General features: G+C 38.0%; 1 protein-coding gene across 4 annotated transcripts; it reads right to left on the bottom strand.

Annotated features, from left to right (window-relative positions):
- Positions 1-1,593: 1,593 nt before the first annotated feature.
- vps37a (VPS37A subunit of ESCRT-I) lies at positions 1,594-23,189 on the bottom strand. 4 transcript variants are annotated; one of them, XM_061922781.2, is made up of 12 exons: positions 22,757-23,189; positions 19,930-20,007; positions 19,440-19,557; positions 11,077-11,180; positions 10,723-10,945; positions 10,572-10,642; positions 10,311-10,438; positions 10,162-10,220; positions 10,001-10,069; positions 7,527-7,670; positions 7,341-7,429; positions 1,594-2,902 (listed from the first exon to the last, which is right to left on the bottom strand). In XM_061922781.2, exons 1-11 carry the CDS (start codon positions 22,864-22,866, stop codon positions 7,349-7,351), a joined length of 1,185 nt encoding a protein of 394 aa, XP_061778765.2. In that variant the 5' UTR covers positions 22,867-23,189; the 3' UTR covers positions 1,594-2,902; positions 7,341-7,348. The 4 variants fall into 4 exon arrangements, with proteins under 4 accessions (XP_061778765.2, XP_061778767.2, XP_061778769.2 ...); XM_061922783.2 differs by having other exon boundaries at positions 10,723-10,942; XM_061922785.2 differs by having other exon boundaries at positions 10,723-10,942; positions 19,930-20,004.
- Between the last annotated feature and the right edge of the window lie 2,520 nt (positions 23,190-25,709).

Genomic DNA, 25,709 nt, shown 5'->3' with positions numbered 1-25,709 from the left:
GCGCTGTTTTGTACTGTTATTGTACTGTTTCTGTGCTTGTTTTGATTATTTTAGTTTTTTGATTGTATACAAATGTTGCATATTATAAAGGTTTATAAAAATTAAAAAAAAAAAAAAAAAAAAAAAGGATAATGGGGTTATTGTACCAGGGCCCCAGGGCTTTTGCAAGGTTTGAAGATGTGTTTCATGTCATTTAAATATATAAATTAAAAAAAAATGTATCATAATTGTTAAGATACAATTAGTATAACTTTATTATTAGACAATAACAAATGAAGAAGGTCTAAGACGGGGAAGCCCAAACTTTTTCCACCGAGGGCCACAGGATGCTGGGGCCATTTTGCTATTTTTCACTTGCAAAACCAACACAAAATAGATTGTTTTCTTCAAATAACTAGAAAATGCAATTTTGGCAGAAATTTCATGTGATTTCTGAAGAGCCAAAACCGAACTGAAACGCTAACAGTTAGCACGCTGGCCAGATAGTGTCAAGTAACAAAAAGTATGAGCAAAATGAGTTAAAAATAAATAAATAATTAAATAAAGAAGCTAGAGTAACACAGGGGTGTCAAACTCATTTTAGATCGGGGGCCACATGGAGAAAAATCTACTCCCAAGTAGGCCGGACTGGTAAAATCACGGCACGATAACTTAAAAATAAAGACAACTTCAGATTGTTTTCTTTGTTTAAAAATAGAACAAGCACATTCTGAAAATGTGCAAATCATAATGTTGTTGGGTTTGTGTTACACTTACATGTTGCGGTTAATAGTATTCTATCTTTATTTGTCGTTATTTATACTTTCTGAGTAAATTATGTGATAATGTTCATCAGTCAACTCATCGGTGTTCATTTTCAGTCTATTATGATAAAAAAATATCAAAATCAAATTACAGGATGTTATTTATGTAGTTTGCTCGTTTTCCTCGACTGGTGCACTAACATGTGGTTTATTTTATTTGTGTTACATATGTAGCATCATCTACAAAGATACAAATAATTGCTATTGTGACATCCATTTAGAACAGCATTTTTTTTCATTCAAAAATTTCGGCTCATTTTTATACTTAGCAAACTCATCCCGCAGGCCGGATAAAACCTGTTTGCTTTGGGGAAGGGTTATCTAAATATGTCTAGTCTAGAACTAGATAAGTTGTTTAGTTTAAAAGATGGGTTTAACCTAAGGTTTTACTTGTTTTAAAAAGCTAGTTTACACCAAATTCATGCAATTGTTTGTTTTTAGTGCATGTATACATACTAAATGTGTGTGTACAGGGCGGCAATGTTGGGTTTAGTGTGGAATTGGGGGCCCAGAATTTGGTGTTACACCCATGAATACTTGTGAATAGCAGGCCAGAAATTACTACAGACTGAAACTAGTCTTAGGCTAAAATATGCCATATGTTCATTAATATGTGCTGTCCGTATTTCAGACAAGAGGCAAAAAAGATGGCATAGAGAAGATGATTACAATATACCCTTCACCACCAAGATCACAATATAGTGTTGAACAAAATGACACCAGACAAGATATCTTGTAAATGCTTTAATACCCTAACATATTAAATAAGAAATTCCACAAGGAGTCCAAGTATTTGATTGCAATATAGTCTATTATTAACATTATTTAAATACAGTTTTCAATTGTATTGACTTTTACTGCAGCATTTAACCAAATCATCCTTGACATTAGTCAACATGTTACCAACTAAAGTCAAATATGGTCAACATCAGAGATCAGCTACTCTATTTCCATGCACCAAAACTCAGGAATAAAACATTAAAGGCAATGTTTGATCAACCTTCATACCGTATTCAGACTCCCCCTAAAATCAGAACCAACAAAAATGTTTTAAAGGTGGAATAATGTGTACAATTTCAAACCTTGAAGCGAGTGGGTTTTAATTGTCAAAGTATGACCCGGATGCTGACATATGTGAATCACAGGAACAGGGAAAACCCCTTCACAGTCAACGTTGAGGACAATCTAAAGTTTCCAATGCTTGCTTATAGTTTGTGAGTGAAGGCCAAAGCATGAAGAATGACACACAAACAGGCAGCAGCTCCTCCATTATGGTGCAGCCTATTTGACCCTTTTGCATTGACTTATCCAACCATTATCAATGGCAATAAATTCCGCAACATCTGGTCAAAAGCTGCTTGGATTCAATAAAAGAAATAAATTAGCAACATACAGTACATAAACATTAGTGTTATCAGAGTACTGCCTCATTGTTGTAAAATAATGTAAAGAAAACACTGATCATTTGGTTTGCCCGTCTGCAGACAGTATATGCTCTATTTTAACACCTGAAATGAGATTAATGACTACATTGTTTGACCTTGTTACATCCCTGATTGTTCAGTTCAATCTCAACAGCGCAATGTTGATATCAATTATGTGGGTAATTGGCTACAATAAGGTCCTCAGTTTAAGTAAACGAGAGGTTGAATGGGACATCTTTCTTGGACAGAGGCTAAAGACGTGGTCTGTGATCTCTGAAAGTCTACATACTAGAATTGAGTATTTTAACTGATGGTGGTGTTTCTTTTTTGGTAGAAAATATAGTGTATGGGAATACTGTCTTATGCTAATCATACAGTAGTTACTTCAAACATGGTTTTACATCACCTACCACTGATGGATCGCAACAGAACATCATGTGCAACACAAAGTGTTTGTCTGGAACCTGAAAGCAAGTATTACTTCTGGCCTCCTGCGTTTCTTCTGTCACTTCACCCAAGTTCTGAGCAAATGTGCTTCTTGTTAAAGCCACAATGGCTGCTATCATCTTCCTGTCCCTCCAAATTCCTCCCATTTTCCAAATTCTTAACTGACTTTGCACGTCCCATGTCTTCATTCTTTTGGTTGCCAGCAGTTTAGCTGGGAAAACAGCAAACCTGAGAAGAAACCATTGAGAGGAAGAAAACAATGTCAGCTGTAACTGATACAAAAGGTCAGGAAATATACAGTATTTGTAAATAGAAATGCAGATCACCATGGTGTATCCCATCAGACATTTTACTACCTGCATTAAGCTAAATCCAAAGGGTCCGATTTCAGCAAAGAAAAAAAAAGCATCTGATGATATCAGCTTGCATCTAAACGCTCCGATATAAACTCTACTACAAGCAGTGTTTACTTGTATAAAGCTGGACAGCCAGTTAACATCTAAATACACCAGCAAGACATATGTAACAAGTGTCCTTATTTTAACACTATTGAACAATATCTAAAGCACAACCATGACTAAGGATGTCCCGATCCGATATTTGGATCGGATCGGCCGCCGATATTTGCCAAAAAATGCATATCGGCAAGGCGTGGGAAAATGCCGATCCAGATCCAGTTTAAAAAAAAAACTCTGGTCCGTGTTTTCCAACGCACCAATTTAAATAATATATTCCACTTTTCTGCTGCTCCCTAATTTCCGTTCAGCATTTTCCAGCACACCTTCAACACATCCACAGGTCTGTGGATTCTCACGCAGTTGCTTTTAGCTGCGGACATTACACCACAGGCTCTTCTCACTCTTTCCTGTGTCTCCTTCTCAGACAGCAAGCGCACCTTCTTACACACGTCACAAACTGTCACGTCATACGTCACATACGTATACGTCCTCTCCCAGCAGAGAGGTAGCAGCATGGCTAACGTTAGCTGTGATGCTAGCGCACGGCAAATCTATGCCACGCACAAAATCAAATAAAAAAATAAGCGCATAACAATTTTCGACAAACGGACACGACAGAGAAAACAGTTTTTGTCATCATTGTTCAAATATTGTAACGTCTGTCGAGACGCTTATCTCCATTCGGTGCCACACGCCCACACCATTAAAATGCCGAGGCAAACATTTCCAGATCAACACCGTATGAAAAAAATTGTGATTTTTTTTTTAGTTGTGATTTCCTTCTCTGCATGAAAGTTTAAAAGTAGCATATATTAATGCAGTATGAAGAAGAATGTTTTAATGTAGACACATAGAATCATCATACTGCTGTGATTATATGCATCAAGTGTTCATTCAAGGCTAAGGCAAAATATCCACATATATATCGTGTATCGCGATATGGCCTTAAAATATCGCAATATTAAAAAAAGGCCATATCGCCCAGCCCTAGTTCAATGATGCCATTTCTGTTTGTCATGTATAATTTTGTCTATTTTGTGTTTATCCTTGAATAAACAGGTCAGTTTCTTGTTACCAACCATTGTGTATTATTCAAACTCCCCGAATTCAGCTGGCTAGTTGTTATCAAGAGTACTAAAACCCTTTTCAACATGATTCTGACAACTAAGTAGGCTAAATAACTTTAAACTTTAATACATGCTCGGATAGGCCAGTATCGGTCAGTATCGGTATCGGTCAGTATCGGTATCGGATCGGAAGTGCAAAAACCTGGATCGGGACATCCCTAACCATGACCACCCCCGAACTGTGAACCATCACTGTAGACACTTTTCACTTTTGATCACTAAAGACACTAACTGCTGCTGTGACCCAAGGTCACCTCCATATTTATACTGTTGACTGTCAATCAGAATGTGCAATATTATGTTACTTACTGTGCCTTGTATATACATTTTTATTTTTTATTTTTAGCTAAGTACCGTGTGACTTGTTGAAGGGTGGACTAGCAAAGTAAGATTTTCATTGTACGGCAAACTGTCTGTTTAACTGTGCATATGACAATAAACAATCTTGAATCTTGAACATTTGTCAATATAAACAAGTATTAAATAATTATAGTTGCATTTTACTTACAGATACAAAGTTTCCAAGGCAGAGGCGTATTAGAAAGTACTCACAAACAAAGGTCTCTAGATCATTCCGCTTCCTGAGCTTCCCTCTAATTTAATAAATATTGACCACTAGGTGTCTCTAAAAGACAAATTACCATTCCACTTCAAAAGCATAAATGTGTCACAAGGTTAGTGTTATCAAACGTAGCATTGTTCTTTTGAGTAATTCCACTTGATTAAAACGTTTCAAACATCAACACTACAAAATAATAAAAGTATGCAATATGATTCCTGCTGATATTGTATGGGATTAATATCCATATCAGCCAAATTTAAGGCTCTGGTATCTGAAGTGAAAAAGTTGTATCGGGACACTCTTAACTTAAAGTAATGTCAAAACTTTGAACTATGTGTTCTACCCACTACAAAGTATAAATAATTAATTACTAAACAAACAATACTAAATATTAGGGCTGGGCGATATGGCAAAAAATTTATCACGATTAATTTTTCCATATAATTCGATCAATTAATATCAAGATTTGTAATTATTTTAGGGCTGCAACTAACAACTAATTTGATAATCGATGAATCTGTCGATTATTACTTCGATTAATCGATTAATAATCGGATAAAAGAGAAACTACATTTCTATTTTCCAGTATTTTATTGAGGGAAAAAACAACATACTGGCACCATACTTATTTGGATTATTGTTTCTCAGCTGTTTGTAAATGTTGCAGTTTATAAATAATAAATAAGTAGCCTCTGCGCATGCGCATAGCATAGATCCAGCGAATCGATGACTAAATTAATCGCCAACTATTTTTATAATCGGTTTTAATAGTTGAAAGACCCGAAACCCCCGGTGATCTCAGGCACATCACTGAGGATGTGTCCCAATGCATCTGAGGATGTATCTTACAATCATAATCAATTGTATTCGATTTAATCGATTAGTTGTTGCAGCCCTAAATTATTTGTATTGAAGTCGGATTGTCCGTGCAGGATTATACAGAGTACCATTGCATCCCTACTGTAGTATCTTGTAACAGACATTTCCACCATCTTTGGTTGAGGTAATATATACTTAAAGCTGACAACTGTCACTTTTGTTCATATCTATGATTGTGCTTACCAGAGATGCAAACAGTACAGGTAACCCACACTACGGCCCGTACCTCTGTTTTAAGGCCACAGTTTTGCTTTTTTTGGTGGGTGGTATAGCTCGGTTGGTAGAGTGGCCGTGCCAGCAACTTTTGGTTTGCAGGATCGATCCCCGCTTCCGCCATCCTAGTCACTGCCGTTGTGTCCTTGGGCAAGACACTTTACCCACCTGCTCCCAGTGCCACCCATACTGGTTTAAATGTAACTTAGATATTGGGTTTCACTATGTAAAGCGCTTTGAGTCACTAGAGAAAAAGCGCTATATAAATATAATTCACTTCACTTTTCTGTACATTATGGGGGGTTAAGACAACTTTTTCCCACTCAAATTTATTTTGTTATTTTGCTTGTCATTAAAAACTTCATTCTCAGTAAACAAGTGGCATACTGAATACTATAAGGCTTTTATTTCAAGTTAATATTTACTAAACAACACTTTCAAATGGTAATTATTTTGTATTATTTGATTACTTGTATACATCATTGCTTCTCACAAGTGCTTTGGCAAAGGGCAAGAAATGAGCCAGATTTTGGAGTTTTGTAAAACTCAAAATCCGTATCTTATATTTAATGAAAATACATTAAAGTGCAGTTTGAATTTGAGGTACCAACACATAAAACATGTTTAATGATTATTTCAGGAACAAAATGTTTTTATCCACAAACTCAAAAATGATTTGAACAAAGTGTCTGCAGTTTTTCTGTGTTTTTAGTACACATTAAACCTGATCAGTTGAATCAGAGCAAACACAAAACAAAACATTTGATTCAAATATATTTAGATACAACATTTCTTGTTCCTGATTGAATGAGTAGGTGTGTTTATTCTCCCAGTGGGGACTAATAGACAAAGATATTCTGTGCCTGCCTGTGAGGCCGCATTCAGGGCAGTATTACTGCACACACCACAACGTGAACTCAAGCAGCCAGTGAAACTAAAGTCTGTCACTAGCCACTACTCCTTTTAACTCCTATGCTAGTGTTAGCCATTTATTTAGTTCTATTTTTATTTTGTTATTTTGGGCTGCACTTTCAGCTGTGTAAGTGGGAAGAGGCACAAAGCTGATTGAACATTAATTATGTCGTAAGAAGCCTGGCTTTCGCAACACTGTACAGGGATGGCCGCACACAAACACATTCACACGTACACAGACACGCACATGACAATGATCAATAAAGGCGGATTGTCCCGTGCAGGATCACACCAAACACCATTGCTCCTCTCCCGTTTACTACTGCAGGACATTTCCGCCATATTTGATCCAAGTAATTATGGTAACAGCTGATCACCATGATCAAACTGAAATTAATCGCGATCATCGATCATGATTATGTAATCGCCCAGCCCTACTAAATATACAATTATAATCATGACATGAAAATACAATCACATTATAAGTACAGTCCTTCATTTGTTCTTTAGTGTACCTGGTGTTCTAGTGGCTGGTGGGAAACTGTTCATGGGTGTTAATGGACTGTTGCAACTTCTCCTCTTTGGCCCTTCTGCTGTGGCAAAGCTGTTAGGTAGCACAAAAGGTAATGAATGAATACACGCATTCTTCTTACATAGCAGCCACTCAAATTAGACATTCCATGCATGCTGGGTATGCTCACCGTTCTTTTTTCCATGAAGCTATTGAGAAATTCATCTATATCAGTGCGTCCCTCCAGAAAGTTTTCAGCTGTCTCCTCAGATTCCTCCTCGGCCTGGTGTGCTGCGACCTTCAATCGAGCCTGTAGAGTGCTTAGATTGCAGCTCTAGTGTGGAAAAGTAGTACATTTAGTGGCAAGTTAATTTGAATTTCTCATTGTACTATTTGATTCAATGATAATTAACACTGACAAGATGTTAAACAATGAAATACCAAATGTGTGTTAATCTAAAAAAAAACAGCGAGAAATAATACTTCTTAAAAATAGTTCTGCACTAATCGTCCCTGTAATTTCTTCATGACTTGTGCCTATATTCAATGTACACTCTTAGTTTGTTGCCATTAAAGGAAATGCTCGAATCAAAGCATTTCACATAGCATAACTGTTAATTGAAATGCACGTCTCCACTCCTAGATATAAACAGACTAAAGAATACTACTTTTTTGTAGATGGTGAATACAGCATACAGTAGACTCAAGCAGCACATGTCACACAATCCACTCCTCATCATGATTGGTTGGTTTCATTTTGTGCAGCAGTTTAATACCACTCATGCAGAAAAAGAAGATTTTTTAACACCGGAGTGGAGATAAGCTGCGTTTTTGAAAATATCCATGTTTGTGTGGATATATCATTAGAGTGGACCTAAGATGATTTTTGTCTTTTCTGTTTTATAAATGTTGTTAAAATATTGGATACTTGTGTTAAACAATGTCAAATAGTCAAATTATAAGGTTCATACATTCTGCAGTGTGTTTGCAGGTAGTTTTGCAATCTGGCTACATAGGGTGGTCACAGCGAGGTGGACATACTTATATTTTGTACATTTAGTAAAACGCGCAGTCAGAGGTTTCAGGCTTTGAGGAAAGACAATAAAGGTAGGCTAAAGTGTTATTTTCATTTAATCTTGGCATGCGCAAATTAACACTGACATGTAACATAAATGCTGCTGTTTAGTTTGAACAGAGTGCGCAGGTGTACCTAATGTAGTGATCAGTTTATTTTCGACTGTGTTTGGCATACTTGCCAACCTTGAGACCTCCGATTTTGGGAGGTGGGGGGAGGGGGGTGGGGGTGGGCGTGGTGGGATGGGGGCGTGGCTAAAAGGGGAGGAGTATATTTACAGCTAGAATTCACCAAGTCAAGTATTTCATATATATATATATATATATATATATATATATATATAAGAAATACTTGACGTTCAGTGAATTATATATATATATATAACTAAAATAAATACTTGAATTTCAGTGTTCATTTATTTACACATATACACACACATAAGACATCTACTCATTGTTGAGTTAAGGGTTGGATGGATACACACACATAACACTCATCTACTCATTGTTGAGTTAAGGGTTGAATTGTCCATCCTTGTTCTATTCTCTGTCACTATTTTTCGAACCATGCTGAACATCCTCTCTGATGATGCATTGATGTGTGGCATGCACAAAAGTGCTTTCATCAAATGCACTATATGGCAGTATTGTCCTGTTTAAGAGTGTCACAACATTGCTGTTTACGGCAGACGAACTGCTTTACAGTATACAAAAAAGTGACTGCTGTTGTTGTGTGTTGTTGCCACGCTGGGAGGACGTTAATGAAACTACCCAACAATAAACCCACATAAGAAACCAAGAACTCGCCCTCCATCATTCTATAGTTATAACGTGATTGGGCAGGTACGCTTTTTTATATTGTGGAGGACCTGAGTCCGCCAGAATTTCGGGAGATTTTCGGGAGAAAATTTGTCCCGGGAGGGGCGCTGAATTTCGGGAGTCTCCCGGAAAATCCGGGAGGGTTGGCAAGTATGGTGTTTGGGGAAAAAAAATACCGGCGACGACTTCAAAATATATATTTAAACAATAAATCTTTTACAAGATAAATTATGGTACTTTTGGAAAGAGTAGAGTTTTAAGAGTTTTATTATTTACAACTGTCTGAGGCCATGTGCACAGGCTGAGTCTTGACTAGTGATTAGATGAATGTGAATAAGGCAAGGAAATGGGAGCATGTGTGCATGTGTATGCAGTGAGAGAGCCAGCTTGAGAAGTGGAGATTGCAATGTTATTTTGGAGCGGTTGCAGCTGACAGAAACTAGAATATTTTAATAAAGAGATTGTTGATCGACCACCCCTTTGGCATCTTTTCAATGTACGGTCCAAAGCTGCTATTTTATATCAACAGTTCAACACAAAAGCATCAGAATTCAGGAGTGTTTTTGTTGGTAAACAAGGACAATCTCCAGCACAATCCAACAAAGTTGGCAGCTTTGTGGAGCCTATTCCAGCCGGTACACGCTGGACTGGCTGCCAGTCAATCACAGGGCACATACAACAAATCAGCAATCACACACACATTCCCACCTGTGGACGTTAAAATGCACGTTTGTGATGTTTGGGTTTAGCACACGCTCCATTATGACTTACCTCACTGAGATCATGCTGCCTCTGCATTTTTGTCTCAAAGGCGGACTTCAGCTGAGTCAGTTGTTCAAACTGCCAACACAAAACACATGTGAGCTGCTGCACTACTACATGGATTTAGGGGTTATGTGTTTGAGAATGAGATTGATTTATTAGTATGCAACCTTGTATATCATTTCTTGTCTTTTCTCTTCCAGCTGTGGTTCCATCTGAAGATTTCTCTCTGTAAAAAGACGTATGGGCCGGTCAACTCAAAAGTTGTCATTGTAGATTTCCTCAAACCTTACAGTTGAGTGATGGAAGAGGAACGTACTTGCCATATCCACTATGTTAGTCACCGACTCTTCTTTATCATTTGTGACCTGCTTTAGTTGTGGCAATGTCACGAAGAACCTCAGTAACACATCCTCATTTTCGGACATTTCGGACAGCTGCGTCAGACTGGAGCACGATGCAGCAAGGGTGGGCGTACAAGTAATCAATTATGTAACAGAGGAAAAAGATAGAAGGTATATTTTTATTCAATCAAAATCACACAACCTTTTTAATGTTTTGATAATTGAAGTTGTATTACTTGAAGTCACAGAGTTCAGCAAAAGACTCAGGAATCTCAGGCATCTTATACACATGTCCATTTAGTCCAGCCTGAAAAGAAACATTAATTTACATCAAAGCAAATCATTTAACAGAAAGGCAGCTTCTGCCTGCTTTTCTTGTCGGTGTACCTGTAAATCTCCAATGGGTACGGGCAATGGCAGGTCAGTAATAAGTCCATAAGGAGCTGGACCACGAATGCACCCATGGACGTCAACCCCTGGATGTAGCACTGGACCTGGTCCAGCTGGACATGGTGCAGGAGGCGGCGTATGACTTGGGCCAACATGGCGAGAACCATAGTGGTAACCCTGAGACTGGTAAGGAGGCATGCCTGACTGCTTGTATATGCTGCTGTTGAGAATGTCAAATACAGTTAATATTATTTGCATCTGTTTTCTCAAATATTGTTTTATTTAAAATATTTTAGCTTGCTGTGTCAAAGCCGCTTTTTAAAATTGTTCATAAAAAAAGAGCAGACTCACTATGGAAAGCCAGACGGGCCGGTGGACATCAGGGCAGGAGGACTCTTCCAGAATTCATCTAACAGACTTTGAATGACTTTCCCAAGGTCCGAGTGCATTCCAAACTACAACATGAAAAGAACAGAAAGATCATCTTTTGTTTACTCTCAAATTGTTGTTGTAGTGAAATTGTGTAATATCAATTTCGTTTGACAGTGCAAACATTTCAACACTTTTTCACTTTAAAATGATCGCAAACCCTCCCCCTTATCTTCTCAGGGCCCTTTGCTCCCTTTCCACTTCATCCTTGTTTTTTGAGCCATCTCTTTTTTTATCGGCACTCCACTTTGGTTTGTCGAGAGGAAAACAACCCAAGCATAGGGCATTTTTCTTCAAGAAAAACTAAATGGTACCGAGTACCCATTGAGAACAGGCGCTGCATGACCACCACGTATATTTAATTAGCTAGACGTGAGGCAGACGTGACGTCATGTAAATCAATCAATCAATGTTTATTTATACAGCCCTAAAACACAAGTGTCTCAAAGGGCTGCACAAGCCACAACGACATCCGCGGTACAGAGCCCCGTTAAATCCAAGCAATTCAAAAAATACAGTACAGCACTATTAGCTAGCTGGCAACTAGAGCTCCAAGTCTGACAACTAGCAGGTTAGTCGCTAGACCCCCAAAACTGATATAGAGATGGAGCGGGGATGTACTACTTTTATATGATGTATAAAATTGTGTTTTAAATGAAACTGGTCCTAAAAGGCCCTTTTCCAAAGCAGGAACTATTACTGTTAAATAAAGTTCCCCATGTGTTTCTACAAGGGCTGGGCGATATGGCAGAAAAATATCACAATTAATTTTTTCAAATCATCTGACCTTGATTATTATCATGATTTTTTTTAATTAAAAGCTGATTGTCCCGTGCAGAATTATAGCGAGTATTGTTACATCTCTCATTTTTACTACTGCAGTATCTTGTAACAGACATTTCCGCCATGTTTGATCGAGGTAATATATGCTAACAACTGATAACTGTCATTTGAGTGTCTGCAAGTACACATTCGGGGCAGGATTACTAGTGAGCTGCAGTGAGACTAAACTCTGTCACTAAAGCCGCTGCTCTTTCTCAATGTTGTGTTTCAACTTCTATACTAGTGTTAGTCACTTTTCTTTACTTTATTCTTCTGGGCTGCACTTCCAGCTGTGTAAGAGGGAAGAGGCACAACGCTGATTAATTACGTCGTGACGAGCTTGACTTTTGCGACGGTGGAACAGGAGGTCGCGCACACACAAGTACACAAACACTTTCACAAAAACACACGCAAACGTACACACACACACACACACACACACACACACACACACACACACACACACACACACACACACACACACACACACACACACACACACACACACACACACACACACACACACACACACACACACACACACACACACACACACACACAGACAGACAGACAGACAGACAGACAAACACATGATCACGGTTAATAAAGACAAATTGTTCTGTGCAGGGTAATAGCAAGTTTGTTAATTCCCTACTGTTTACAACTGCGGTAACTTCCAACAGACATTTCCACCATGTTTGATTGAGGTAAAAATGCCAACAGCAGATCACTGTGATCGAACTCAAATGAATCGCAATCATCGATCACGATTAGGGCTCCAACTAACAACTAATTTGATAATCGATTAATTGATTGATTGATTGATTGAATTATTTATTTCAAACTTGCACAGTACAACAAAACATTTACATTTCGGCAGGGACATTTATGCAAGGCTTGAAAAGGGGTTGGATGAAGCAGATGCTTATAATATACCAACCCCTCTCACTCATTCCACATTTAACATAAACAATATAATACAAGAACAATACTATACAAAGAAAAACAAGAAAAGCTCCTGTACACTAACAATACAATAGCACCACTGTTACTATGAGACAAGACAAGACAAGACAAAACACACACACACACGCACGCACGCACGCACGCACGCACGGGCCCAAACACTCTCTGACCATACACCTCTCTCTCATCGCTCTGTGCTGAGGGCATCACTCTCTTTCCTCCTCGTACTTCTTCAGTACTTCTTTTTTAAACAGTCTTTTAAATTGAATCATGTTAGAACAGGTTTTTAACTCGTCCCCTAAGTTGTTCCACAGACTGACTCCACGCACTGAAATGCACATTGATTTTAAAGTTGTTCTAAATTTAGGAAAATATAATTTGTTGTTTCCTCTTAGACTGTAACTATGGTGAGTATCTCTATCCTGGAATAGGTTCTGTATATTGGATGGTAGAGAGTTTTGGGATGCCCTAAACATAATTTGAGCAGTTTTAAAATTGATCACATCGTGCAGTTTAAGTTGTTTTAACTCCATGAATAGTGGATTTGAATGATGTCTGTAGTGAACATTGGACACAATCCTAATGGCCTTTTTCTGCAGAGTGACTAAAGGCTGTAGATGAGATTTATAACAATTTCCCCAGACTTCAACACAATAGTTTAAATATGACATAATAAATTAATGATACAATAACAGCAGAGCATTGGTGTTCAATAAATGACATGATCTCCTCATCATTCCAACACATTTAGCAACTTTTGTCCTCAGGTAAATTATATGAGGCTTCCATGATATATTTTCATCTATTACCACTCCTAAAAATGAATTTTGTTGGACATATTCTATTGTCGAGTATTACTTCGATTAATCGGTTAATAATCGGATAAAAGAGACAAACTACATTTCTATCCTTTCCAGTATTTTATTGAAAAAAACAGCATACTGGCACCATGTTCTTTCAATTTGCCAAATAAAACAAGGAAAATGTTGCAAAAATGTTTTGTTTTTTTAATAAAGTGCACCATTGTCATGCACAATAGCAATAATTTTGCTTGGGGGAATTTCAAACCTGGCTACTACCTATTCCAACCATTCTGCAATGTTGGATGCTGAATGTCTTTCCTCTAGTGGCATGGTCGTAAGGCAGATTGACTTCATGTTCCATTCGTCTCCAATGTAACGGCATGTATTGCCAAGGTAGGCTTCCGTGGCTACACTTGTCCACACGTCACACCAATAATAACACAGAAATGTAACTCATCAAATCAGAACTGGATCAGATATTGTACACGTTTCTGTTGTGAATAATAAAGGATTCATTTTAGGCTGCCTCTGAATAATAGCATGAAATATTCCAGCACCTTCATAACGTTTAGTTATACTAAAGCGTCACTCAAATCTAAATAGATTTATATAGCTTTATCTGCCCGGCTACATTGATCCATTATGAAACGAACCTGAGATATTTCTGTCCGTTACGTTTATTTCGAAATTGGTAACCGTGCGTTTTCTCTCTCAAAACGGAGTCAAATGTGCCGTTAACGTTACTCACAAAAAAGCTGAACTCATGAATGCCTGTTGCGACTCAAAACAACACAGAAAATGCACTCTCCAAAAAGTTCCTAACACTCTGAAAGTTAATACACAACAGTTGCTACTTCGCTTCCTTAAAAAAATCTCCTCGTCGTCATGTGAGCTGCACAAGACACAACATTGGCTGGCTTACTGCCACCTCATGAGACGTAGCCTCAGCGCCCCCCTGGCGCTGTTTTGTACTGTTTTTGTACTTACTTTGATTATTGTTTCTCAGCTGTTTGTAAACATTGCAGTTTATAAATAAAGGTTTATTTAAAAAAAAAAAAGTAGCCTCAGCGCATGCGCGTAGCATAGATCCAACGAATCGATGACTAAATTAATCGCCAACTATTTTTATAATCGATTTAATCGGTTAGTTGTTGCAGCCCTAATCACGATCACAATCATATAATCACCCGGCCCGAGTTTGCACCAAAAGCTACCTCGGTAGATTTCGTTCTTCAGAAACTTTTGGGAGTTCCTGCCAGCTAGGTGGGACTTTTGGAAGGTTCACAGAACCTTATCGTGGGTGGGCTGTTTTGTTGAACGCTGATTGGTTGAACACAGTTCGGGGCGTTCCTAAAACTTATTTTTCAAACACACAACCGTCATAACGAAGTATGCGAGGACGACATGTTTATTTCTTGGTATTTCTATTACAACAACCTTTACAATGGAAAGAAAGAAGAACAAAAAGAACTTTCGACTTGCAGGAATTTTTGTGGGGCACCTTTGTGCTGAGGAAAGCTGAACAGTGGAACTATCTTGCTGTGTTTTACTCAGCCGTTGTCTTTAAACTATATGCAGTTTATTGTTGTTTGTTATTTTGAACAAACTTCATTTTGATACGAAAAGATGCGAGAAAAAGCTAGACTCTTTTAAACGTATTTACAGTGGAGTATGAAGCCAGACTAAGCAACGACTTCAGCTGCTTACTACTCAAACTTTGTTGGAGAAATGTAAAATAAAGGAGGAAGTACACGAGCGGAACGACGGTAAATGACATGAAAGATTAACGACAGTGTTCCCTCGTTTAACGCTGGGGTTACGTTCAAACAAATACCCGCTTTAAGTGAAATCCGTGTAGTAGAAGTTGATTTTTTTTTTTTTAGTTTTTTTTACATGTTTTTGTTCATTATATATTTTTTTCGTTTACACTATATGTTTTTTCATTTACAGGTTGTTTTTTTTATCATGTTTTTTTTGTTTACAGTATTGTACAGTATATGTTTTTTCGTTTCTTATGTTTTAAGTTTGTAAAATCTTAACCACACACTTTATAAACTTTTCTCAGACAGGCATTTACATTTTCTCACATTTCTCTCGTTAAAACACTCTTAAAGTTCAAATCTTCGTGGATTTAAAAAAAAAAAGTACAGTGCATTACTGTATTAAATAATCAATCCAAAGATCAAAACCTGTTTTTTAGGGCTCTAAGATTTTTTTGACCTATAAATAAGCCCGGGTTTTATCATAAAGCCCGCAGCATTTCCACACATAACCAGAGTCACACGATCTTTTTGGGCCTTAAATCACGCGCTTTTGGCTTTGTCCTGGATTATAATGGTGCGAGAGGGTATTCGTTTCCAAAATAAGCCTGTCTCATCCATATTAAAAACTTGTTCAGGATTATATCCCCCCCACAATACACATTCTGTACTATACAGGACACATGGCATGAAGAAGATTGATTGACAATGGTCTACAGTCCCTTAGCCAATCAGGATGCAGAACACAAAACGCATTCATACGCTGTAAAAAAAGAAAAAGCATGCAACACTGTAAAAAATTACACACAAAAAAAAATCTGTGTAACAGCGAGGCCGGGTAAAGTGAACCATGTTGTAGCGAGGGAACACTGTATTTACATGTTGTGAAAGTAGTCAGTGACACTCCATTCCAAAAGGAATCACCTGACCCTAATGAATGTATCTTTAGTAAGACAACTTTCAGACTGTTGGACATTGCGGACAAAAGCCTGACTTTATATGAACAATTCGGTACACTTTTCTTTTTTTATTTATCATATCGCTCTGTATATTATTGTGTTGTATTTCATTTACTTACTTTTTAGTAAAATAACTGTGACCTAATAGTGTCTGTTATTTACATGGTATCAGTGTAAAAATATACTAAACAACTCCACCATACGTCATCAGCCTGATTTGTATAAACTACACGGAACTGTGAAATGCGGTGGAAATAGTTCCAGAAAATATAGGTTCCAGGAACCAAACGTTTTGGGGAAAAGGGCCTATTAACATCTTTCACCATTAAAAAACGACATACCCCAATCTAAACTTGTATAAACAAGTTACTGTCTGAGCAACTAAGCTATTCAATAATAACAATAATTAGTTTCACACTTCAGAGTAAATAAACAGACAATATTAGGACCAAGTTCTTTTACTAAAGTCTAAATAAATTAAATACAAAGCAATAATGTCCAAAATAATATGATTTTAAAAATATCGAATTGTTCATAAAAAGTCAGGCTTGTGTCCGCCACATCCAACAGTCAGAAAGTCGTCTTCTCAGTAAATTATGAATTCATGAGGTTCAGGCGATTCATTTTGGTCCATTACAGCGTAAATAACAATATATATATATATATAATAAAAGTCAGTGTTTATCTCACGCTGACCACACAAACACTTAGCTTTTGCTTTTTAGCATTAGTATTCTGTTTCGTCAGGTTGAGGCTTATAACTACACAAATTGAGTATTACTGACTACTGTACAACAAGTAATGAAGCAAACAGTTAATATTTGTGTACTGCCTCCTTTATTTCATATTTGTCCAACGTAGTCAGCGATGAGGTGGCGACTTGTCCAGGGTGTACCCTGCCTTCCGCCCGATTGTAGCTGAGATAGGCTCCAGCGCCCCCCGCGACCCCAAAGGGAATAAGCGGTAGAAAATGGATGGATGGAGGGTAGTCAGAGTAGTAAGCAGCTGAAGTCGTTGCTTCGAAACCGGCTTCATACTCCTCCGTAAATACATTTAAAAGACTCCGCCCACTACTCGTATTGAAATTAAGTTTGTTAAAAAATAATAAACAACAATAAACTGCATATAGTTTAAAGGGGAACTGCACTTTTTTTTTTTTTTGCCTATCGTTTACAATAATTATGAAAGACATGACTACGGACGGATTTTTAAAATGCATTCTGACTTGTAAATAAAAGTCAGCTTACAGCGGAGCCAATGGGAGCTCCTCTATTTCGCCCATTAAAATCCAATAAATAACCGTTCAAAAAAACCGCCAAAAATACTCAATTTACATTTTGTGATTTGAATATCAACAAAGTATTAGTGATATTGATATTATAAGCGCTAACGCAGAAAAACTATTTATAGCGGCGCCGTGATTACTTCCGTGTCTCCCAATGTTTACATCACCGAGTAGTCTGCTGCTTTCCTCGCTTCGAGCTCCCTTTAAGTTTATTCTCGATCATAAATCATGCATCTCACCTGATTTTGAGACGTCTGAGTAGATATTCCGACAAGTTGGTACACTTTGACAGCCATTAGGTACTCAAAACTGGCGAGGACAACACGAAAAGACGCCAAAGAGTTTTAAAAAAAGTCGCCGCACATATTCAATGGGGGTTGTGTGTTTGAGCATGTAAAGGGGAACATTATCACAATTTCAGAAGGGTTAAAACCATTAAAAATCAGTTCCCAGTGGCTTATTTTATTTTTCGAAGTTTTTTTCAAAATTTTACCTATCACGCAATATCCCTAAAAAAAGCTTCAAAGTGCCTGATTTTAACCACCCGTCCATTTTCCTGTGACGGCACACAGTGATGCCAATACAAACAAACATGGCGGATAGAACAGCAAGCTATAGCGACATTAGCTCGGATTCAGACTTGGATTTCAGCGGCTTAAGCGATTCAACAGATTACGCATGTATTGAAACGGATGGTTGTAGTGTGGAGGCAGGTAGCGAAAACGAAATTGAAGAAGAAACTCAAGCTATTGAGCCATATCGGTTTGAACCGTATGCAAGCGAAACCGACAAAAATGACACGACAGCCAGAGACACGGGAGAAAGCGAGGACGAATTCGGCGATCGCCTTCTAACCAACGATTGGTATGTGTTTGTTTGGCATTAAAGGAAACTAACAACTATGAACTAGGTTTACAGCATATGAAATACATTTGGCAACAACATGCACTTTGAGAGTGCAGACAGCCCAGTTTTCATTAATTAATATATTCTGTAGACATACCCTCATCCGCTCTCTTTTCCTGAAAGCTGATCTGTCCAGTCCAGTTGAAAATGCATCTGCTTTGAGTGTCGCAGGATATCCACACATTCTTGCCATCTCTGTCGTAGCATAGCTTTCGTCGGTAAAGTGTGCGGAACAAACGTCCAATTTCTTGCCACTTTCGCATCTTTGGGCCACTGGTGCAACTTGAATCCGTCCCTGTTCGTGTTGTTACACCCTCTGACAACACACCGACGAGGCATGATGTCTCCAAGGTACGGAAAACAGTCGAAAAAACGGAAAATAACAGAGCTGATTTGACTCGGTGTTTGTAATGTGTTTGAGAAAATGGCGGATTGCTTCTGAGAGCGAATAATAGAATGGAGTTTAATTCGCCACAATTCACCCATTTAGAGTTCGGAAATCGGTTAAAAAAATATATGGTCTTTTTTCTGCAACATCAAGGTATATATTGACGCTTACATAGGTCTGGTGATAATGTTCCCCTTTAAGCTCACGAGCTGTTGCCAGTCACTCTGTAAGTTTATCAAAGTGAAGTTATCAATCACGGTTTTTTAATCATTTTAATTTTAAACGGTTACACTAACAGTCAGGAGTTTTACTGCGGTTATAATTAATATTGTTTATCGTTACATGCCTACCTTATAATAATGCAATACACGATATGAACAAATCAGTTATACTTACATTAGTGATGAGGGGGCTTGCTATCACAGTGCCATTATTGCTGTCAACGAGGTGATGACCAACAGGAGGGTAGACACTAACTACCGGCTTATCCTGAGGGAATTGAGGAGGAAGAAGACTAGAGAGAAAAGATTTTGACAACATCAGTTTAAAGCAAACATGGAAAGCTTTTACAGAACTCCAAATATAAGACAATAATATTGTGATACGATGTCATGGACATTTGTAAGGCAGTAGGTGTTTGGGAAACATTTGATTTTAGTCATTTGGTGACAGCGAAAAAAGCTAATAAGGCATACCCTAAAAACATTGGTCGCTTCTAATACTCATATTGTTAACATTATCACATGTTGAACAGTTAGAGGTTAGCTTGCGCTGCTCCTAACGAAGAAGAACCAGCATCAGATACAGAAGATTAGTGTGAACCCTGTAAAATTGTAAAGCTCATGATCCTCAAACACTGTGACCGTGACTGCTAATAAAAACTCACATGTTAACAGTGATGGTGGAGCTGTTGACTGTAAACGGGATCCTGTACTCCACATCTTTCTGGATTTCTGCAATGCTGCTTGGGATAGAAAGAAACAGGAAAAGCATCATAGCTAAGATGAGTGGGGAGAAACAATGATTAATGTGTAAAGTTTTACAAAAATAAGCATGTCTGTTCATAAAAAAAGTGTTTTCATATACAATAGCTGTCAATCATTTGTACAGATGTTCTCCTTCTAAGACGTTGTGTTCAAATTCTTGACTAGTAGTTTACGATCAACCTAATTATCCTGCATAATTGCGCTACCAAAGTTGATGTAATATTTGTGACCTACAAAACTAATAGATATCACTAGGAACTAAACACAATAAAGAGATATTTAAATCGGGGCACTTGGTGTGGTAGGGATGTCACTACTTTGCATGCATGGGTGTTTGTGGTAAGATTGTATATCTGTAATATGAAGTGCTTTATATGTGCTTTGAAGAGGTACTGCCCATCGGATAATCAATATGATGTCATTCTAGATACCTGGTACCAGCCTGGGGAACAAATGGAGATTGCCCTTTCTGTGATTGTCTGATCTTAACTACTTAGTCATCAAATTTGAATTAAATTGAAACATTGGAACACGAGAAGTGTTATTTTTGGCCTAGATAATTTGCCGGTGTTTGTGTTATGACCCTTTTGTTAAAGCACTGTACAATTGTATCAATCTATGGCTGGTTGTGGTGTGTGTCCATAGTAAAACAACAGGGAATAATTTTTGTTTCATCTGACATCACATGGACAAAGATAAGACCTTCTGGAGGAAAGTTCTGTGGTCAGATGAAACAAAAATTGAGCTGTTTGGCCACAATACCCAGCAATATGTTTGGAGGAGAAAAGGTGAGGCCTTTAATCCCAGGAACACCATGTCTACCGTCAAGCAGGGTGGTGGTAGTATTATGCTCTGGGCCTGTTTTGCTGCCAATGGAACTGGTGCTTTACAGAGAGTAAATAGGACAATGAAAAAGGAGGATTACCTCCAAATTCTTCAGGACAATCTAAAATCATCAGCCTGGAGGTTGGGTCATGGGCGCAGTTGGGTGTTCCAACAGGACAATGAACCCAAACTAGAGATGTCCGATAATGGCTTTTTTGCCGATATCCGATATTCCGATATTGTCCAACTCTTAATTACCGATTCCGATATCAACCGATGCCGATACATACAGTCGTGGAATTAACACATTATTATGCCTAATTTTGTTGTGATGCCCCGCTGGATGCATTAAACAATGTAACAAGGTTTTCCAAAATAAATCAACTCAAGTTATGGAAAAAAATGTCAACATGGCACTGCCATATTTATTATTGAAGTCACAAAGTGCATTATTTTTTTTAACATGCCTCAAAACAGTAGCTTGGAATTTGGGACATGCTCTCCCTGAGAGAGCATGAGGAGGGCGAGGTGGGGGAATAGGGTAGCGGGGGTTTATATTGTAGCGTCCCGGAAGAGTTAGTGCTGCAAGGGGTTCTGGGTATTTGTTCTGTTGCGTTTATGTTGTGTTACGGTGCGGATGTTCTCCCGAAATGTGTTTGTCATTCTTGTTTGGTGTGGGTTCACAGTGTGGCGCATATTTGTAACAGTGTTAAAGTTGTTTGTACAACCACCCTCAGTGTGACCTGTATGGCTGTTGACCAAGTATGCTTTGCATTCACTTGTGTGTGTGTGTGTGTGTGAAAAGCCGTAGATATTATGTGATTTGGCCGGCACGCAAAGGCAGTGCCTTTAAGGTTTATTGGCGCTCTGTATTTCTCCCTACGTCTGTGTACTACTCCGTGCAGTGGCGTTTTATAAAGTCATACATTTTACTTTTTGAAACAGATACCGATAATTTCCGATATTACATTTTAAAGCATTCATCGGCCGATATTATCGGACATCTCTACCCCAAACACACCTCAAAAGTGGTAAAGGAATGGCTAAATCAGGCTACAATTAAGGTTTTAGAATGGCCTTCCCAAAGTCCTGACTTAAACGTGTGGACAATGCTGAAGAAACAAGTCCATGTCAGAAAACCAACACATTTAGCTGAACTGCACCAATTTTATCAAGAGGAGTGGTCAAAAATTCAACCAGAAGCTTGTGAATGGCTACCAAAAGCACCTTATTGCAGTGAAACTTGCCAAGGGACATGTAACCGAATATAAACATTGCTGTATGTATACTTTTGACCCAGCAGATTTGCTCACATTTTCAGTAGACCCATAATAAATTCATAAAAAGAACCAAACTTCATGAATGTTTTTTGTAACAAACAAGTATGTGCTCCAATCACTCTATCACAAAAAAATAAGAGTTGTAGAAATTATTGGAAACTCAAGACAGCCATGACATTATGTTCTTTAAAAAAAGTGTATGTAAACTTTTGACCGCGACTGTACATCAAACTAGACAGGTGATTGCTACCAGTGATCTTGCTCCTTGAATGTCCTTGTATAAACAGCATTCTTACACAACAAACGTCGCTATTATCACAGGCGGGTGACAACACGTGTTAATAAGTCTAAAGATAGCCAACTGGATTAGCAAACACTGAGCTACGAGGAAGTGTTAGCACGTATTAGCCACGAAAACAAAACCCACTAACCAGCCCACACACAACACTTGATTTCCACCTTACTCCATGTTATCGGACGTGAGCACTGATAGTTAACTGCTAACCAGGTAGCTAACTAAACAGCTTAGTCACGTGTTAGTCCTTGATGCCGCCAAGTTAGCATATCGTTAGTGAACCGAAACACATGACAGGTTTTAAACCGTCGATGGCCGTGCTGTTACCTGGGATGAGCAGATTTTAGTGACTCAATCTGCCGCTGCCTTTGTTGCTGAAGGCTGTTGAGTGGAGGGTGAGGTCCGGAGCCTTTTGAGACGGGGAAAAGCCAGTTCATCCTATCCTAACGAAACGCTAAACTGAATTTGGCGACAGAGTGTTTAAAACCGGTAACAAGGCGACCCACTTTAAACGGAGCTTTGTATGGCTAACCCCATTAGCTAGGAAACGCCATTAACACCTCGTTCCTGGCCGAACATGCGTTTGTTGCGGATATACCAAATAATATGGCCTAGCATGCGGTAACGAGTTAAATAATTACAGTGTTTTAGTTTCCGTTTCCAAACTAACGCCACCGAAACGTGAGTTAACTCCAGCTAAGGAGAATCAACATTGAATTTGACGCTTTAGCAACTTATTTACGTAACACGTCACGGTAAAGCTACGTATTGCGCAATATCCGGTATGCTCTTTCAGAATAAAACATTTTGTAAATTGGTCATTGGACTACAGCAGGCCTGGGCATTTATTTTGATTCGGAGGCCACATTTAGAGAAAAAAACGTGTCTGGGGGCCGGTATATCTATCTATCTATCTATCTATGTGTATATATATATATATATATATATATATATATATATATATATATATATATATATATATATATATATATATATATATATATATATATATACACATATATATATATATACATATATATATATACACAGGTAAAAGCCAGTAAATTAGAATATTTTGAAAAACTTGATTTATTTCAGTAATTGCATTCAAAAGGTGTAACTTGTACATTATATTTATTAATTGCACACAGACTGATGCATTCAAATGTTTATTTCATTTAATTTTGATGATTTGAAGTGGCAACAAATGAAATCCAAAATTCCGTGTGTCACAAAATTAGAATATTACTTAAGGCTAATACAAAAAAGGGATTTTTAGAAATGTTGGCCAACTGAAAAGTATGAAAATGAAAAATATGAGCATGTACAATACTCAATACTTGGTTGGAGCTCCTTTTGCCTCAATTACTGCGTTAATGCGGCGTGGCATGGAGTCGATGAGTTTCTGGCACTGCTCAGGTGTTATGAGAGCCCAGGTTGCTCTGATAGTGGCCTTCAACTCTTCTGTGTTTTTGGGTCTGGCATTCTGCATCTTCCTTTTCACAATACCCCACAGATTTTCTATGGGGCTAAGGTCAGGGGAGTTGGCGGGCCAATTTAGAACAGAAATACCATGGTCCGTAAACCAGGCACGGGTAGATTTTGCGCTGTGTGCAGGCGCCAAGTCCTGTTGGAACTTGAAATCTCCATCTCCATAGAGCAGGTCAGCAGCAGGAAGCATGAAGTGCTCTAAAACTTGCTGGTAGACGGCTGCGTTGACCCTGGATCTCAGGAAACAGAGTGGACCGACACCAGCAGATGACATGGCACCCCAAACCATCACTGATGGTGGAAACTTTACACTAGACTTCAGGCAACGTGGATCCTGTGCCTCTCCTGTCTTCCTCCAGACTCTGGGACCTCGATTTCCAAAGGAAATGCAAAATTTGCTTTCGTCAGAAAACATGACTTTGGACCACTCAGCTGCAGTCCAGCTGGTGTCGGTCCACTCTGTTTCCTGAGATCCAGGGTCAACGCAGCCGTCTACCAGCAAGTTTTAGAGCACTTCATGCTTCCTGCTGCTGACCTGCTCTATGGAGATGGAGATTTCAAGTTCCAACAGGACTTGGCGCCTGCACACAGCGCAAAATCTACCCGTGCCTGGTTTACGGACCATGGTATTTCTGTTCTAAATTGGCCCGCCAACTCCCCTGACCTTAGCCCCATAGAAAATCTGTGGGGTATTGTGAAAAGGAAGATGCAGAATGCCAGACCCAAAAACGCAGAAGAGTTGAAGGCCACTATCAGAGCAACCTGGGCTCTCATAACACCTGAGCAGTGCCAGAAACTCATCGACTCCATGCCACGCCGCATTAACGCAGTAATTGAGGCAAAAGGAGCTCCAACCAAGTATTGAGTATTGTACATGCTCATATTTTTCATTTTCATACTTTTCAGTTGGCCAACATTTCTAAAAATCCCTTTTTTGTATTAGCCTTACACAATATTCTAATTTTGTGACACACGGAATTTTGGATTTTCATTTGTTGCCACTTCAAATCATCAAAATTAAATGAAATAAACATTTGAATGCATCAGTCTGTGTGCAATTAATAAATATAATGTACAAGTTACACCTTTTGAATGCAATTACTGAAATAAATCAAGTTTTTCAAAATATTCTAATTTACTGGCTTTTACCTGTATATATATATATGTATATGTATATGTATATATATATACATACATTATAAATATATATATACATATATATATTTATAATGTATATATATATATATACATATACATACATATATATATATATATACATATATATATATATATATATATATATATATATATATATATATATATATATATATATATATATATATATATATATATATGAAACAGGCCTGTAGAGATGAAGTAGTCTTGTGATTTTTTCCCACACATACATATATATATAAATATATATATATATATATATATGCACACACACACACACACACACACACACACACACACACACACACACACACACACACACACACACACACACACACACACACACACATAAGAGCTGTGAAAATGTGCTGTACAGTATGTGTGTTTGGGTCCTAACACTAATACAAAACCTCACAATAATGTCTGATTGAATGCTAAAAATGTTATGACAGACCGCCTTAAAAAACAGGATGGAATTTTAAATTTTCTACTGAATGAGACACCCAGAAAGTACATGACAATAATGTGGGATTTACAATATTAACTATGAAGCATAAAACACTGAATATTGACAACATATGAACGTCGATCCTCTTTTACTTCTCACACCCCT

Source organism: Nerophis lumbriciformis, linkage group LG27 (assembly GCF_033978685.3).
Source record: "Nerophis lumbriciformis linkage group LG27, RoL_Nlum_v2.1, whole genome shotgun sequence".
In the NCBI taxonomy this organism is placed as follows: domain Eukaryota; kingdom Metazoa; phylum Chordata; class Actinopteri; order Syngnathiformes; family Syngnathidae; genus Nerophis; species Nerophis lumbriciformis.
Note: the sequence above shows the minus strand (reverse complement) of the source record. Positions and strands in the feature narration are given on the sequence as shown.

Excerpts from the sequence above, each read along its gene's own strand:
- vps37a (XM_061922781.2), bottom strand. The coding sequence starts at position 22,866 with ATGAACTGGCTTTTCCCCGTCTCAAAAGGCTCCGGACCTCACCCTCCA. Across the intron at positions 20,008-22,756 it reads CTAAAATCTGCTCATCCCAG|CAGCATTGCAGAAATCCAGA; the intron begins GTAACAGCACGG and ends TTCTATCCCAAG. Across the intron at positions 11,181-19,439 it reads CAAGCCCCCTCATCACTAAT|TTTGGAATGCACTCGGACCT; the intron begins GTAAGTATAACT and ends TTCATGTTGTAG.